Source organism: Antechinus flavipes, chromosome 2, assembly GCF_016432865.1.
Source record: "Antechinus flavipes isolate AdamAnt ecotype Samford, QLD, Australia chromosome 2, AdamAnt_v2, whole genome shotgun sequence".
Classification (NCBI taxonomy): domain Eukaryota; kingdom Metazoa; phylum Chordata; class Mammalia; order Dasyuromorphia; family Dasyuridae; genus Antechinus; species Antechinus flavipes.
The window spans coordinates 410,928,719-410,947,402 of record NC_067399.1 but is presented as its reverse complement, the minus strand read 5'-3'; the positions used below and the strand labels follow the sequence as shown (position 1 = coordinate 410,947,402).

Sequence of the window (18,684 nt, the reverse complement as noted above, 5' to 3'; positions counted from 1 at the left end):
CAAATAGTGATGGTCCAAGATGAGATGTTGAACATAGGATATAGAAGACAACTCTATTTCTGAGAAGCAACACAGAATCACTGCTTTCCTTTCAAGTTCTAGCTAAGATCATTTAATCTTTGCTTCAGTAGAGCTTTAGAAACTAAAGTCCTTTCAGTTTAATTTCTTTTCCATTAAAGAACTGGGCATCTGGTTTTTCCTTGTAGCATATTACACCATTTAATATATATTTGTTTATACTTTGGTATGGGCGTATGTCTTTTTACAGACACCTGGAGCCTCATTAACTGAATTGTAATCCAGTTAGAGCATTTTCTTTTAATATAGTAACTGTTCCTATATCTAAAGGTGAGCCACTAATCCAAATTATAATACTGCTTTGAGAAGAGATGAAATTTATCACTATATTTCCTTAGTTTCTCTAGGGCTCAATATAATGAATCTGGTCTGAAATCCAATAAGAATTCTATATTTTTCTAACTCACTAATAAATACTCTTTAGAACACAATAAAGAAAGTAAAGAAAGACTAATGGGATCAGGGCTTCTCCCCACCAAGATAGAAGGAAAACTTTGTTGGAGTTTGAGCAATCCATCCAGAATCACAGCCCTACATTCTGTCAAGTAATCATGATAGATAACTTCAACTATTATCTCATTGGACCCCAAATTCTCTTCTAACTATTTTATGGATCCACTTCAACTAGGATCCATAAAATAGTTAGAAGAGAATTTGGGGTCCAATGAGATAATAGTTCATAGTGATGAAAAAGAAATGGAGGTGGGGGAAAGAACTCATCTCCAGGATCCAAACTTACTTTTAAGCATCTCCTCCTTCCCAGAAAGTTATTTATTTGTAAAGCAAAGATAATACTTGTCACTATCCACCAATGTGAAACTTTGAATAGGAAACAACATCTAATATTCTGATTCTTCTTTATGTCATAGACCCCTTTGACAAGTGATAAAGCCTGTGCATCCTTTCTCAGAATGTTTTCAAACTCATAAGTACCTACTATTGCAAAGGAAAAAGTATTAAACTGCAATTATCAAAAAAATTTAAGTAAGTTTATGGGCCACAACTTAAGAAACATTGATCCAGTGGAACAACTCTCAGATTGGAATTTAAGTAACCTGGAACCAAGTTCCAAACTTGTGCCATATGTGAAATAAGATGGTTGGACCAAATTATTGCCAAGATCCTTTTCAGCTCTAAAATTCTATAAGTATTGAGTCTTCAGAAAAATAGAGCTCTCTATGTTAGGTTTTTGATCTGCTCTACCAAGGGAAAGCACTCTATCTAGAATGCTTTCCTTGGAACCAGGAAGCTCTGGGTTCAAATTCTGTCTCTGACTTTAGTTATATCTCTTAATGGCTCTGAAGCTCAGTTTCCTCTTCCCTAAAATAAGAATACTTACCTCAAAGGGTTGTTATGAAGCCCAAATAGATACAGGTATGTAAAATGCTTTGCATACCTAAAAGGCGAACATTAAAGACTCTTGTAGTTGCTTTTATTCACATGTATTTAAGGCACATTCTACACTGGCTGCTCCATTGGAAAGAGTGACCAACTTCAAGACAAGAGAGTTGAATTCTAATCCTCAGAGCCATCATTAACTCACTGTGGGACCTCAAACAAGTCACTTCATTTCTTCTCATATCATTTACTTCATAAGGATAACTTCTGCCCAATAACTTTACAAGGCTATTAATAGGTTATAGGGTCATTAATTCTAGAACTTGAAGGAACCTCAGAAACCATTTAGTCAAACTTCTCACTTGTCCAGGGTCGCAGAACAAAAAAGTAGCTTGGAAGTCATCTAGTTCAAACTTCTCCTTTTATAGATGAGGAAACTGAGGTCCTAAGAAGGATTTGTCCAAAATCACAAAGATAGTAAAGGATGGAGTCAGGATTTGAACCCGTCTTTTTTTTAATAATAACCTTTTATTTCAAAATACATGTAAAGACTGTTTTCAACATTCATCTTTGCAAAACCTTGTGTTCCAAATTTCTCTCCTTCCCTTTCCTCCCACCTCCTCCCTCAGACAGTAAGCAATCCAATATAGGTTAAACATGTGCAATTCTTCTATACATATTTCCACAAATACCATGCCATACAAGAAAAATCAGATCAAAAAGGAAACCAAATGAGAAAAAAAACAAGCAAACAACACAAAAAAAGTAACAATACTATATTGTGATCCATATTCAGTCCCCTAGTCCTCTCTCTGGGTGCAAATATCTCTTTCCATCACAAGTCTATTGGAATTGGCCTGATTCACTTCATTGTTGAAAAGAGCCAAGTCCATCACAGTTGATCATCACATAATCTTGTTGTTGCCATGTATAATGATTTCCTGGTTCTGCTCATTTCACTCAGCATCAGTTCATGTAAGTCTCTCCAGGCCTTTCTGAAATCATCCTGCTGGTCATTTCTTACAGAACAATAATGTTCCATAACATTCATATATCATAACTTATGCAGCCATTCATCCACTCAGTTTCCAGTTCTTTGCCACTACAAAAAGAGGTTGCTACAAACATTTTTGCATATGCGGGTTCTTTTCCCATTTTTATCTCTTTGTGGTACAGAGCCAGGAGAGACATTGATGGATCAAAGGGTATGCACAGTTTGATCGCCCTTTGGACATAGTTTCAAATTGATCTCCAAAACTGAACTGAGGTCTGCATTTCTGTAGAACTACAGAACTGAAGACTACAAATTCATGAATCCTTCCATTAGACCATACTATTCTTAGGAAACTAGTAGAGTTACAAAATCTCAGATTTGAAAGGAACTTCAGAGTTTGTCAATTCCCATTTGTACCTGATACAGGAAATCTTCTGTTGATTTGGGAAACATTATGCCATAGAATGGAAAGAGCAATGATTTGGATATGAGAAGACCTGGGTTCAAATTCCCTCCCACCCTGATGCTTACTACCTGTATGACCTTGGGCAACATACAAACTTACTGAGCTTCATCTATAAAATAAGTGAGCTAAATCTTATGATTTCTGAGATCTCTTCCTTCTGTAGATCAAGGATCCTATAATCCCTAATATGGCCTACAGTTTATGGCCCTGACCCACCTGATAAGTGGGTCATCAGAAATCTCAAGTGGCTGATGTAGAAGCATGATAACTCACTTGCCTTTCCTTTTCTGATCTTTTTTTGATGAGGTATAAGAGAGATAAAGATCCCCAGCTCTCGGCAGCAGGGCATCAGGCTCACTTGAGTCACAGAATCTTGGTTTAGAATGATGGCCCAGGCTATGGAACCATGTGTTCCTTAATAGCATCATAGTGTGCTAAGACATAAATCCTTCCTGTCACCATAGGCCATGACCTTTGAAATGCCTGAGATCTTGTTTTACTGCCCCCTTTCCTCCATCTCCTCAAGTTGTTTAGGGACATAATGCATTTTGTCCTGAAGTGACAAGCAGAATAGGCTGAAATGGTTTATTGCCTTCGTTGAGGCAGTTGGAGCAGCTTGGACTTTTATGTGACTTAACACTGTATTCGCAAGGTGAAAAAAATATATACACGTTGTTATCATGCTGTGATTCTATATTAAACTACTCCAAAGAAGGGGGCACCAGTAATACTTGAAAGCTTATGCCCTAAAAAACAATCCCCCTTTTTAAGACCCCCAACATTAGTGTGTATGTGTCAATCCAAGGATCAATTGAATGATCCACTAGTTTGTAAAAATTTCATGGCTATGGCACATTTTGTTGTCAGGTTCCAAACAACAGGTTGATTTGGGTTTTTATCTACTTTGTGTGATTTTCTGACTCTGCTTGCCAGGCTACTTCATATCTTTTACCAGGATGGTGAGATTCAGGAGCCAGTTATGATGTGAGGTTTCTGCTTTCCTCTCATCTCAGCCAATCAGATTCTCTATTATAGTCTTAGATTTCTCCTGATTCTTTTGACATTGGGCTCATGACCAGTTCAGGCATCATATTTATTATCCCAAACATTTAATATTTCTTCTCTAGAGTTCCGCCACCTTATAAATATAGCTTGTTCAACATTTTGGAATTTCCTTCCCCTACCCAAATCTCATTAGTATCCTCTTTTTCGGAGTAGTTTAATATGGCATCTTGTCAGGATACAACATGCATTTTTTTTTCACTTTGCAAATACAGTGTTATGGCCATATTTAAGTTCTATCTTCATAATAATAAGAGATAGCATGGCTTAATAAGGCACTGGACATGGCATTAGGAAGACTTTGCTTTAAACCTAGTCTCACATATTTTACTAGTTCTGTGACCTTGGGCAAGTGACCAGTTTGACTAAATGACTTCTGCGGTTCCTTTCAGTTCTAGAATGAATGATTCCATAATCTATGAATTGCTTTTGTGAAGTTACTAGAGCAGAAGTTTGGGGTTTTTTTATTTGGGAGTTGTTGTTGTTGTTGTTGTTGTTGTTGTTGTTGTTTTCCCCAAGGCAGGGTTAAAGTTACTTACCCAGGGTCATACAGCTGATAGACATCAAGCATCTGAGACTGGATTTGAACTCAGGTCCTCCTGATCTCTCTATTACCTAGCTGCCCCAGGGGCAGAAGTTAAAAATTTCTTTTTATCTACAATTTTTTCAAGGATCAAACTTGTATATTATCTAAAAAGTAAAGGAAATATATACATGGTGTGTTAAGCAGAATACAGGATATTACACAAGAAGTCATGTAAAAAGTAGGATGTAAGCTTCTTGATGGCAAGAACTGTTTCAATTTTCAAATCTTTTGTCACTTAGCAAGCAATCAATACGTGATGAACTAAATTGTATGGAACTGAAAAGTCAGTAAGCTGATCAAGTTATCGCTGTTATTCAGCAGTGTCTTACTCTCCCCAGTACTGTCCATGGAATTTTCTTGACAAAAATGTTAGAATTTAACATTTACTTCTCCAGATCATGTATTAAGGAGCCAATAGATGAAGAGCCCAAGGATCCTCATGACATTAAAAGAACCAGAGGGAGAACTTTTGGTATGTCAGGAGGATGGCTCTGAAAGATTTTGGAAAGAGATGAACAAGAAGGTGTGGAGGTGTTGCCATATGCTCTGGTAGAAGGAATGCCTACAGCAAAAAAAGATGAGAAATACATATAAATATCCAAGTATTTGAGATTTCAAAGTATTCTGGACAATGTTCCTGTATGTGGGTGATGCAAGTATCATTATCCCCTTTTTACAAATGAAGCAACTAAGATACATAGAGCAGCAGTGATTTTACCAATGTCGAAATCAGGATTTGAGTTCAAGTCATCTTACTTCTTAATCTATGATTTTTCCTCTATATTATACTGCCTCCGTTTAACTATCTGGATCTTTTTCTTCTCCTGTAAAACTGGGAAGCTGAACCAAATGATCTTTGAGATCCCTTTTAATATTATGTGTTTTTGTAATTTTATGCTGCAGTTGAGAAGTCTCAAATCCACAAATATAGGTCAGAGTGCAGTCATTAAACCTCTTTTTGCTCGGTGACTACAGAGCTTGGTATCCTCAGATGGCAGTTGGACTTTATGGAGGAAAGACTTCAGTCATCTTGCCTTTAATTGGCAGTTCCAAGAAAGGACTTTGCCCCTCTGTAAAATGCCATCTACCCTGAAACCTTAGTCATTTGCATAAGAATTTTAAAAACTGTAAAATTGATTGATCTCTCTTTCCCTATTGCAGCATTTTCCTTCTGCTCTACCTTCTTTGCTTGTGCCATTCTAAAAGTGGCAAACATTTCCCCATTTTTATTTGCCTCTTAATAAAACCCATCTACTTTCTGAAAGGTGTTCGACACCCCTCTACTTAAATTTTCCCCTAGGCAGAATCTGACAGATGGATTTTCAATCCCAAACTATGTTGATTTGACTTAGTTTTAAAGAGCACTGAACACCCCATTAAAGTTAAAATAGGAGCCAATTCCCAGGTGTGGATTTATTGAGTTTAGGGAAGAGACTCTGGCAAATTGACTGACCACCTGGGGCAACAGTTCCAAAATAGTTGAATTAATGAGGAAGTGACTTACACAAACAACTCTGTGCCAGCTGCTGGCCTCATTCAAAAGCATTTCCAAATACCAGAGCCCATCATTGCAATATATTCCCACTTCAGCTGGAGTAGATTTAGGGGCTGCATTCACCCTGTGCTCTCAGTTGAACCCTCAGAGGGAAAATTAGCGCATACCCCAATGACAAGGAACATGATGATCATAATAGCCCAATTCCTTTCAGAGAGAAAGGAATTTAAAAAAAACAAACATACGGGATAATAAAAATAACTCATCTTCAACTAGTGCTTTATAATATAGAAAAAAATTAATTTATGTTATTCTATATTATCCCTACACCAATTCTGTGTGAGGTTTAGAAGTAATAAGTGAATTATTATCCCCATTTTACAGAAAAGAAAACTAAAGCTAGTAAGATTAAGTGGCCTTTCCAATGTCACACAATAGCAAGTAATAGAGCACAAACCCTGGCTGCAAAGCCAGGGTTCTTTCCAGTGCACTGCCTTTCATTCCACCCTGGTTCTCTCCAAAGAAATGGAAATCCAAGACTTTCTTCAACAGGAGAGATTTTGTCCTCCTTAAAGGGAGTCTTGGTTCCCTACATTTTCTCTTGGAGTAGGAGCCCAATCCCAGCACAGCCTGTCCTTTCCATATCATATGTTTATTTTTGAATATTTTGAACATTTTTACATGTTGTGTTTTTCAGTATAATGTAGGAACTTTGAGGGCAGGGATTGTTTCATTTTTGTCTTGTATCATCAGTGATGAGCACAGTGTTTGACATTATAATAAGAGCTTCATGAATATTTGCTGCTTAATTGATTTTACTGGGAGTGTTCTGTAATTTAGTAAATTACTAAGATTCAAGTTCTTTTTCTAGGGAAAGGAACCCCAGTGAACAAGATTCCATATGTCGTACCTGCCTGGAACTCTGTATTCTCATCTGCATCTGCTAATTTCCCTAGCTTCTTTCAAGTCTCAGTTAAAGTCCTACCTTCTGCAGGAAGCTTTTCCTGATCCCACTTAATTCTAATGCCTTCCCTCTGTTGATTTCCAATTTGTCTAGTTCTTATCTTGCATGTAGTCTCCTCATTAGATTGTGAACTTCTTAAAAATAGGAATTATCTTTTGTCTTCCCAGCTTAGCACAATGTCTGGAACATAGCAAATGCTAAATAGATGCTTGAGACTATTGGCTATGTTCCATTATCAAGATGTGAATCGTTCTCACACATAAGCCCTATATACTATCCTCCAACCCTGAGAAAGGAGCTTCAGGATTACAAATCTCAAACCCCAAAAAAGAGATTTCTACTGCCCAACTGGGAAAGCCCATTGAACCAATTTGAATTATTGTCCATGTTAGTACCACCAGTGCTAAAAATGATCACTCCCTCCTCAAATGATCCTAGGCACTTTTTCTGAGTCTTTATTTGATCTTTGTTACATGTATATTTGTGTCCCACCATCTTCACTTTATACTATGAAGTTCTTTGAAGGAGATAAGACTGTGACATTTCATCTTTGTATCCGTGGTGGCACGCTTAAGACCTTGCATTTAGTAGGCAATTAATAAGTACTTTTTAATTAAATATAATGACTATTTCTAATTGCTTCTCTTCAGCAACAATATGTCCATGTTCAGTGGTGTTCAAGCCAAAGGAAGGAACACATAGGGCCTTCCCTTAGAATACTATCCCTTAAATTGTTCCCACTGAGAGGTAGAAATAAAATATTAATCAAGCAAATCTTGTCTGTGTGCTATTGGGTGTCCTCTGCTCTGTTCTAGACCCAAACCTTTGGAAGGACAGCAATGGCAGCAGCAACAATTAATAATTTCTAAGCACTGACCATGTCTCAGTGCTGGGATTTCACCAGAAAGGCAGAGAGGGCCAATTTGATGTTGTATATTATCCCATCTGTATATAAAGAACAATATTATTGAGTATATATAACATACATGTGAGAAGAAAACAAATAAGGAAATAAATGATTATGCAGATTTATAGTACTGATAATCAATATAGTTGAGGTTAAAAATCGGCACAACCATACAGTTTGGTGATTCATGAAGCCTATTAAAGAACATGAAACTTCAACTAGGTTTTAGAGAAATAGTAGGATGTAGACCAAAGGAGAGAAGGAAGTAAGGAATTTCAGAGGGCAGAAATATGAGAAAAGGCAACAGAAGACAAGAAGAAGAAAAAGAACTAACATTTTAAGGTTTCACAAATAGCTTTACAAATATATTATCTCGGCCATTTCTCCCAACAGTCCTATGAAGTAGGTATTATTAAATTTTACAGGTTAAGAAAACTGAGGCTAAGAAATCAATCTGTCTCCATAATCACATAGCTAGAGTTTTAATCAGAAATTCAAACTAGAGTCTTCCTGAGTCCAGTATATAAACACTCCATTTACTATGCAATACTGCCTCTCCAGCAATACTACATTAAAGGAATTGAAATATGGAGACTTGGTACCAGAGAAGAAAGTAGCTGACCAAGACTTCACACTGAAGAGTTCATGTGAGAAGAGAAGATTTAAAATACTACATGGACCGTGTTGTAGAACACCTTGACTATCATGCTAAATAGTTAGCCCAATAAGTAATGGAGAATTACAACTCATAGTAGTAATGTTAATCTGGAAGATACAGCAGCCTGGAATTAATCACTATGTTCAAGAGTGATAGAGAATAGAAAAGATCTGTCAATAATAGACAATAATATCATTGGAGCCCTCTTCTAAGATATCAGTGAAACTGATTATATGATACTTAAGTGGTTAAGTTTTTCCCAGAAGAGAATCACAGACAATAAACTAGTAATTGCTTTTAAAAGAAACATGAACCCATCAATTGGTGAATGAACAAATTTATAGTTTATGAATACAGCAAAATACTATTGTGCCAAAAGAAAATATAAAAATGATAGTTTGGGAGAAATTTAAGAAGACTTGTATGAACTAATCCAGGCTGAGGTGAACAGAATCAAAGAAGCAAATTATACCATATCACCACCATAAAGACAAACTTTGAAAGATTTAAGAGCTTTAGAATGTAAAATCCAACCACACTTTCAAAGTGATGAAGCATACTATTCACCTCTTGCCAGAAAAGTGATAGCCTCCAGATACAGAATGAGATGTACGTTTTTTTGGACATGTCCCAAGGTGGGGATTTATTTCGCTCAACTATCCATATTTATTACAAGAGTTTTGTTTTCCTTTTCTTTTTTTTTTTACTCCCAAGTAAAGAATGGAAGAAAGAAAAGGAAAGAAATGCTTATTGATTTTTTAAAAGCAAAATAAAATAAAAGTAGTTTTTAAAAATTAAAACAATAAATCCCCAAACTAATCTGAAGTAGTTCCCCAAAACAAACAAGGTGAGGCATGAGTATAAAATTATAATAAATTACAGGTCCTTTTATTTATTATTGAATAATAAGGGAATCATCTTCAATTTAAAGCCCATGATACAAGAGCAATAACCTTGGATAAGTGTAAAGAAGAAGAAAATCCAGCTGGGTATATGTTTATGTGTGTAATATCTGGCACAAAGATATCTAGAGATGCAGGGCACCATGAATAGAACTTCATCTCAGTATGGATGGAGAGACACAGGAGGAAGTGGAAAAAAGGATCATAAATAAGGTCATAGATTTTGAAGCTGGAAGAGTCTTTAGAGACCAGGGAGTCCAGACCTTTCATTTCACAGATTAGGAAGCCCAGGCACAAAAAATTTAAGTGACTTGACCAGGGTTACATTGCTAGTAAATATTTGAGGTGGGATTTGAATCCAAGACTTACTGACTCTAAAGTCTGTGACCATATACTTCCCTGTGCCACTTCTCATTAATGTACAGAGTGGTAGATGTTCAGTAAATGGGTGGTATGAATAACAATAATGATGATACACTTCATATTTGTAACTTTCTGGAGATAAGACCCTTACTTTCACCCACTAGAATGAACTTAATGGTGAGAAATATGAGATAGAAGGGGAAAGTAAGATGATGGCACATCAACCAGGGAAATATTTTGAAGGTAAATAAAGTGTATGTCAATCTAGACTTGCTTATACCCACTACATACTTACTTAAGGCTCTTGCTGGCTCCAGCTAACCCATTTTCATTTCCTAAGGGACCCAAAAGCCCAGATTTTCCAAATTATGAAACCTCTCTTTCTCCATCACTCCCAGGAAGGAACAAGACTATGTTCAGAAGCATTGGAAGGATGTTCGAGTGGGAGACTTTGTCCAACTTCAGTGCAATGAGATCATCCCAGCAGATATCCTTTTACTCTTCTCTTCTGATCCCAGTGGAGTCTGCCACCTGGAAACTGCCAATTTGGATGGGGAAACCAATCTCAAGCAAAGGCGTGTTGTGAAGGGCTTCTTGCACCAGGTAGGACTCTTTCTGTGGTCTTTAGCATTGTTATAAAAGGAAGAAAACATCCAACTCCCTAGGAAAGTGAATTGAATGATTAGAAAGAATTTTGATAATGTGGTTAATTTGTTAGTAGAAACTTCCTACATGCTTCATCCAAATCATATTCATCATAAAAGATGCAACCTTAATCTTACCTCCTTCGTGAAGGAGCAAATCCTAGAAGTCTGTTTTCTCTCCTATAACTCCAACAGCATTTAACATCCTTTATCACTAAGATTCATTTATAATTGTTTCTATTTTCATGTATAGTCCAGATGACTTTTAGTTTCCAAGCCAATCATTCCTTTCTTCCTGTAATGGTTATGGAAATTTAAGGTTTGTCTTCCTAGCTTTCTACCTTTGATTCTCTCCTTGACTCTCCTTAACTCACTGAATTACTCCTGTATTTGCAGAAAATTAGGCCAAGATCTCATCTATCTACACAAAATCAGCAAAAAAAAAAAAAAATGAGGAAGAAGATCTCAGAGCTATAACTAGAAATTCTCATATCTGGGACAAATTCATTTGATGAGAAGGGGAGAGGAAGAAGAATGAGGGAAAATTTGACCTATGACCATTTTTTTTAATCCTATGGCCCTATGGCCAGCTGTCTAGGCAAAAAAAAATCTGTTTCATAAAAGTAGAATCTAATTCTTCCTTCTGCACAATAGGTCTGTAGTATATTCTTATATTAGCATTACTACTGGTTTTTCTTTTCTCTTCAATCCAATTTTTTCCATCATGTTGTTTACCTCAGGCAACTAGTTTTATTCAAAATAATAAATCTTTTATTTATATTGCTACTCTACTACTTAATTTTTTTTTCTATTCTATGTCTTTTGAATAAGGTATCACTTTCAGAACCATAATCCACTTATGAGCCACATACTCTTAAGTCTCAGGGATATTTGTTATATGAGACAAATTTTTTCATTAATATCTTTAGTTTACTCTATTATTCATATTTTATGCACTTTATGTAGACATCTTAGGTCAAGTGTTTTATTTTAAATCTCTTCTTGGTTATTATCTCCTGTGAATTACTAACATTCACTCTCTCTTACTTTTTGCCTCTCTCTGTTTCTCTCTGTGTGTCTCTGATTGTCTCTGTTTCCTTCTCTGTCTCTTTTTCTCTTTCTGTCTTTGTGTCTCTGTGTCTTTCTCTTTCTGTCTGTCTCCTTCTGTCTCCGTCTGTCTGTCTGTCTCTCTCATTTTTCTTTTTTTCAGTATTATACTCATTACTCTCTAAGATATTAACCAAGACAGAAATCTGTGAAAGAAATCTTTTATACCTAAGCATGAATGACCAGTCCCATGTTCTATTCTCTTCTGAAGTTCCTCCAGATAGATAACTTCCACCCTTAGTCCCTTCACTAACCGCCATTGTTCAGTCATTCAACCATGTCCATCTCTTCATGACCCCATGGACCATACTGTCCATGAAAAGTTTTTTATGACAAAGATACTAGAATAGTTTGCCATTTCTTTCTCCATGGTATTAAGACAAACAGAAATTAAGTGGCTTGCCCAGCTAGTAAGTGTCTATGGTCACATTTGAACTCAAATCTTCTTGACTCCAAACCCACAGCCCTCTCCACTGAGACACCTATGTGGAAATCTTCATGGTAATGTCTAACTGATGTAGTTTCAGACCAAAATACTGAGTACTTTTAATTCTATTTCAATTCTCATTCTCCCCTTTTACTCTGACCACATATTTTTCCCATCTTAATGATACAGAAAGGTTCTAAATCTGACTTTCAATGTATGTCAAGTTTACCCTGACAACTTGACAAAATTCATGTGTTTTTTTCATCTTTTTCAATATATTTTCAGCTTGTACGTGGCAGGTGACATGAAGGACAAAAGAAATATCAATCAGCTCCTGAAGAAAATAGATTGTGCTGATATTAACTTGGCACCATCCTGGTAGACTAAAAAGAATTTGATGGATAGCTAGAAATTGGGGCTTAGGATCCATTCTGATTCTGTACCTAGTGTTGGAAAAAAAGGGATGGTGTAGGAGGAAAGCACTAGGATGAGAGTGAGAAGGCCTAGGTCTGAGTCCCATAGTTTTGTGGCCTTGAACAAGTAACTTCAGAGAAAGCCTCCAATCTTATGATTCTCTGATTTCCTCATCTATAAAATAAGAAAATTAGGGTAAAAGACCTCATAAGTCACTTCCAAGTCTGAAATTCTGTGATTCTATAATGATTCACTTAATTTAGAAAATCACATTCATGGTATATTCCAATCTCTTTCAAAACAAACTACCTTGAGGCTTAGGAATACAAACTCTGAGTTCCCTAATACTAATAAAATTATTGTAAACTCAAATGTATCTGAGTACTTAAGGCTATCTAATCAAGTTTTAAAAGTCAATGAAGTTTGTCTTTGAGCTCTCCTTCTTCCCTTTCTATAACCCTTTCTTACTTTTTGATTTCTACACCTACAATTTTGCTCAGAGCTGGCACCATAGCCAAGGAAATGATCTTTATCAGAAAGGCAAATATGGCAGCCTTTGTCTTTGGTAAGAGACTGAAAGCCTCTCCTTTAAATAGATTGCCAAGTTGAGAGCACTCAGAGTTTAAATCTGCAAATTAGTACCCTTGAGAGGACCAGTCACTACATAGCCAAAGAACCTGATTTAGTTTTTGTAATTATAATTTCAAATTACACATATTCCTGGACATCCATCGCCCTACCTATGGGAATTTGGGGCTCATTTATTATAGCTGGCTTCAAATCACCTCCAAGACTTCAAAGAACATAATCCATTAATCTAATAATTTTGTTCATCTATTTATTGCTCTGTTTAAAGACTATTCTTTCTTTTATCTAGACTCTCATTTAATTGATTCCCATTTCTCCCATAGGTAGCTCTTTGGAGGACATTTTGCCTAATTAGGCAGTTAGAATTTTGGCTGGTGTTCTCACAATAAAAAGTCTACATGGCTTTCTAACTACTGAGAAAGCTGCTTGCCTATACAAGAGTCAGCAGGAAATCTGGGGTCTTTTATTGGCACTGCCATTAACTTAAACATGTGATCTTGGCCAAGTCATCTCACCAGGTCTTAATTTTTTCATTGATAAAATGGAAGGGGATAAAATGAAGAGAACAATGTATGCAAATGATTATAATAATGTGAATGGAAACAGTATGAAAATGTTACCAAACTTGGAATATTTGCAAGACTAATCTTAGTAGAGAGCTTAAGGACTATCAGAAAGGAGTGTTTTAAAATATGGTCCACTTTGTACATTGAGTTTAACTCAAATTTTTAAATAAAGAATTAATTGGAGACAGTATTTTGAGAAATTATTCTGATGTTGATAGTTGTGTATGTTCCTATATGTAATTTATATATGTATGTGTGTGTGTGTGTATACACACACATATATAGTGATTTCTAAATCACTAAATAAAATGAAGGAATGATATACTAAATGACACCTGAGTTTACTTCCAATTCTCAATTCTATCTTAATCTGTGAGAATCTTTCATTACAAATCAGTTTCTCCTTTGTGAATAAACACAATAAAAAATAAACCCATGACTCTCTAACATTGCAGGCCAAAAATACTCAAAGTAATTACTTCTTTTGGGGGAGGAGGAAGACAATCAAAATTAAGTGACTTTTCCAGGGTCACACAGCTAGTAAGTGTCAAGTTCCTGAGACCAGGTCCTCCTAACTCCAGGGTCATTGCTCTATCTTTATACCCCCTAGCTGCCTCAAGGAAATCACTTTTTAATAGCTTCTGATCTTCCTGAGTCAATATCCTTAAAAGACAAATCATGCTGATGATCTTGAATTTCTCCTTGAGCTAACTATGCCAAGAAAACTAACTTTTGGATTGTGGAACTATTTGATTGCAATTAGGATGTCTAAATTTCTATGGATGTTGCCAATCCAAACCAATCAAGAGCTAGAAGGGACTTCAGGTATTATCTCACCTGACCCTTTCAACTTACACATAAGGAAACTGAGATTATAATGTGATAATGACCTACACAATGGGTTTTAAAGGTTAATTCACTCAATCTTGGATGATAAATAGGTTAAGAATATTACTGATGCCCATTAAATTACAACCATATCTTAGCAGTACCAATGTAAAAAACTCTCAAATTTCCTGATTCTGATTCTTATGTATTTTGCATTATGCTATTGAATCTCTATCTGAGAAAGGAATCAGTTTTCTCAGTATGTTAGAAAGGCATGTACATTTTGTATTAGAAGAATCACATTCAAAATCCTAACTGCCTAAGACAAAAAGGGACAGTGTTCTTACCTTTTTTCCCACTTTCCCTTCATCCTAATCTTCTATCCTTTAGCTAATCACACAGACAGGTGTGAATCAAGTCAATTTATACAACACTTGACAAAAACTTCCCCAATCAGAACCAGACAGTACTTTGCCCTCTGTCCAATTGTTATCTTGAAAGTCATTCCAACTGTGACGGTTATAAAGTGCAGTCAGTTTTTCAGATAAGATTCTTAAAAGCCAAGTGAATTATTTAGGTGCATTTCTAGCCTAAGAAAAAGGATATATTAATGCTGAGAGAAAAAACTCAGTTTCTTAGAAGATCACCAGCAAAGATTTGAAGAGTCTTTCCCTCACCTTAGCAACCTAGTAAGACATTATTCTCCAGATGCCCTAGCTCCCTGATACTCTTTATGTGTCTCTCTTCTATGTTTGGCCTGAATTGCAGTTCCTGTCCCAAGAGACTACCCTTTATGCAACCATCAGCAGGACATTATCCTGATACCTGTGTATCACCAACACCCAAATAAAGAATCTAGGCACTTTTGTGGAGGCTCCTTCAGTTGAGGGGAATAAGTAGAGAATACAGTTGAGTGCTCATTTTTCAATTAGGAAAAATTAAGCCAAAGTACCAGGAAGCAAATCTTATATCTAAGTAAAAAATAGCTACAGAGTGAGCCAGATAGATTTTGAACACATTTAAAAATACTAATAATCAATATATCAATATATAACAATATAAAAAATCAGAGCTAGGAACAGTACTGCTCCTTAGGGCATGACCCTGGACATGTTAGATAGCTTCTCTGAAACAAAAGGAGATTGACTATTTGCCTTCTCAGAGACTTTCTAATATGATCATCCTATGACTCTAAGTATTTACTAAGAACTTACTAGAATTGTATGTTTATGTTAATTTAGCACTTTCAGAGCATGTTTTCACCTATGTTATCTCCCTTGATTCTCATAATAATCCCACAAGTTAAGCAGCACATTTGTTATTGTCTTAGCTCTCTCTCATCTCCTGCAGTGATGGTGCCCAGGAGAGCGTTTCTCAGACAATCTCTGATGTTCAGTTAACATGGTACCTGACATATAGCGGTCACAATGCTTTTTGACAGACTTCCTGCAGGTTTGGTACAGCTTTATTTACCATGCAGTGGGCAGCCTACCATAGGAGTGGATCAGCAAGTGCTTAAAGCCCAACTCAGCTGTATTGATCATTGAGAAGCTTTATAACAAGAAACATCATCCACAGCCATCTTCAGGAATCTTTTGTATTATCCTGATTGTATTCGATTTCATAGGAATCATAGCTGGAAGAGCCTCAAAAGTCACCTACTCTAACCCCTTAATTTTGCAATTTAAGAAACTGAGACTCAGGTTCAGTAACTTGTCCAGGCTAGTTAGTGTCAGAAGTGGGATTTAATCTTAGGTCCTCTAATACCAGAGCCAGCCCTTTTTATAATATACCACAACAGCCAGGTATAGTTGATCTGATCCAGTTTTGGGTTTTTTTTTTTTTTTTTAGGATCTCTGTCAAATTCCTTTGCAAAAGGGAAGCTTCCCACTAAAGAGTTCATGTTATTTGTCTATGGCATACCTTCCTAAACTTTCTTTAGAGTCTCTTGCAGCTAATCCTCCTTACATTCAAATGACTTGCACACTGAGTTCTCACAGTTCCTATCCCAATTCAAAATTATTCTCATCTTAACAGATGATAAAACATAACTAGTCCAAGGTGCTTGTGAGTGACAGGTCTGGAAGTAGAATCAAGTTCTTCCCATACTTAGCTAAGTGGCTCCACAGTAGCAGATTTTGCTGCTTAACCCTATGTGGGATATGTAGAAATGTCTAAGAAAATCTTGGTCAGAGGCAATTAGGGGCCACAGGAAGCAGAACACTGAGATTGTAGTTGGAACTAATTATCTATGTAACCCTAGGCTAATCACAGCCTCAGTTTACCTCAGTTTCCATAAATACAAAATGGGGATAATAATAGCATTTTTCCTAGGGTTGTTGTAATTAAATTAGATATTACATTATTAATATTAAATGAAATGAAATGAAATATGTAAAGTATTTAGCACAGTACTTAACACATAGTAAATGATATATAAATATTGCCTGTTATCAAAATCATCATCATCATTATCTGCTTTAACTGAAGAGAAAGAAGTAAATGTGAAAAAATCATTAATAATATGTAGTGACACTACAGCATGGGGTACAAAATACTGGTTATGGTATCAGAAATATCTGGGGTCAAATGGGGTCTATGACATTTACCGCTGTGTGACCACAGGTAAGTCACTGAATGTCTTGCAGCCTCAAGCTCAAGTCCCCATATCCATAATATTACCCATCTTTGGTGTCCTTGAGTGCCCAATGGGAGTTCATTTTAGGTCAGAATAATCAGGAAAGCCTTACCCTAAGAGCTGAGGCTTAAACTAGGCCTTGAACAATTAGACAATTGGTCAGATTTGACTAGAATAAAGTGAAAGGCCAGGGAACTTGGTGTGGAAAGAGCAGCTTTAACAAAGTTATGAAGAAAATGTATTTAGGGCACAGTAAATGAAAATTGATTTGGTGGGACAGAAATTTATATGTGGACCCAGTTATAAGGCTAAATAAGAATCCCTAGATTTTCACACATTAGTTGGCCTAATTTTAATAACTGAACATACAAATGGAATTAAGGAAATTATTCTCCTAATTTCTAACCTATAAACCAATCTTCAAACCTAATTACAATGCTCTACACAATAGATGTTCAACAAATGTTTGTTAATTGATTGATGGATAGATGAATTATTTCACTTGATTCTCCATTGTGAGTAAAAAGTGAATAGAAAATCACTATCTTGATTCTATGAACTATAGTTGGGTCTATTTTACAACAGGTTTTTTAGGAATCCCATCCTCTCTTGCCTTTTTTTAACAAAATTAGCCCTAATATCACATGAACTATATCTCTAATCTTCAATCTCTCCTTATCTGTGAGTTGTCTCTTTTCCTGCTGCCTACAAGCGTACCTATATCTCTTCTAGTCTTTAAAAGCAAACCAAAAAATCCCTACCAGCCATCAATCCTTCCCATTTCCTGGAGAAAGCTATCTAAACTGGTGAGTGCCTCTATTCCCTTTCCTCTTCTTCAATGTGGTTTCTGATTCCACTATTTAAATGAAACTGTTTTATCCAAAATTACTAGTTATTTCTTAATTGACAAATCTAATGAGCTCTTCTTAATTCTCATTATTCTTGACTTCTCCACCTATCAATCTCTCTTTTCTCCTAAATAATAGTGCTCTTTCTTCTTCTGTTTGACTGCTCATTTTGCATCCTTTGCAAGGACTTATCCAAGTCATACTCCTATTCTGTCCTGAATCCTCTCTTTTCTTTTTAAACTATCTCGATTGATAAGCTCACCAGCTTCTATGAGTTCAGTCATCATCTATACATATGATTACTAGTTCTATACATCTAGTTCTAATATATCTCTTGAACTCTGGTCGCATATCACCCAACTTCCTTTTAGACACCTTAAACAAGATGTCCTATAAGCATCTCAAACTCAACATGTCCAAGATAGAACTCATTATCTTTCCCCTTAAATCTTTTCCTTCTTCCCTAGTATCATCAAAAGCACTATCAACCTCCCAGTTACCCAGGATCACAAACTTGATGCCAACTTCAAAACCTCATTCACATTCACTTCAAATATCTAGTCTTTTGTCATGTCATTTTTACTTTCACAAAATCTCTTAAATACACCCAATTCTAGTATGGCTCTAACTTAGAGATTTATTTAGCCATAACAGAAGAGGGATACTCAACAAGGTTATACAGAGAGGATATTTCTAGTTGATCCAGGAAAGAAAAACTCCCCTCTCTAAGTACCCCATGGTGACCTACCAGCCAAGCAATAGAGGATTTCTTGAGTTCTTGATGGTATCTTTGCTCACAATGAAGAGATAT

General features: G+C 36.1%; 1 protein-coding gene across 1 annotated transcript in view; it reads left to right on the top strand.

The window, feature by feature from the left end:
* The window catches only part of ATP10B (ATPase phospholipid transporting 10B (putative)), a 313,742-nt gene that overhangs the window by 181,653 nt on the left and 113,405 nt on the right, over positions 1-18,684 (top strand). The window contains exon 6 of the mRNA XM_051978841.1: positions 10,212-10,416. Within this exon, the coding sequence (XP_051834801.1) occupies positions 10,212-10,416 (205 nt within the window). The remainder of the gene's footprint in view (positions 1-10,211; positions 10,417-18,684) is intronic.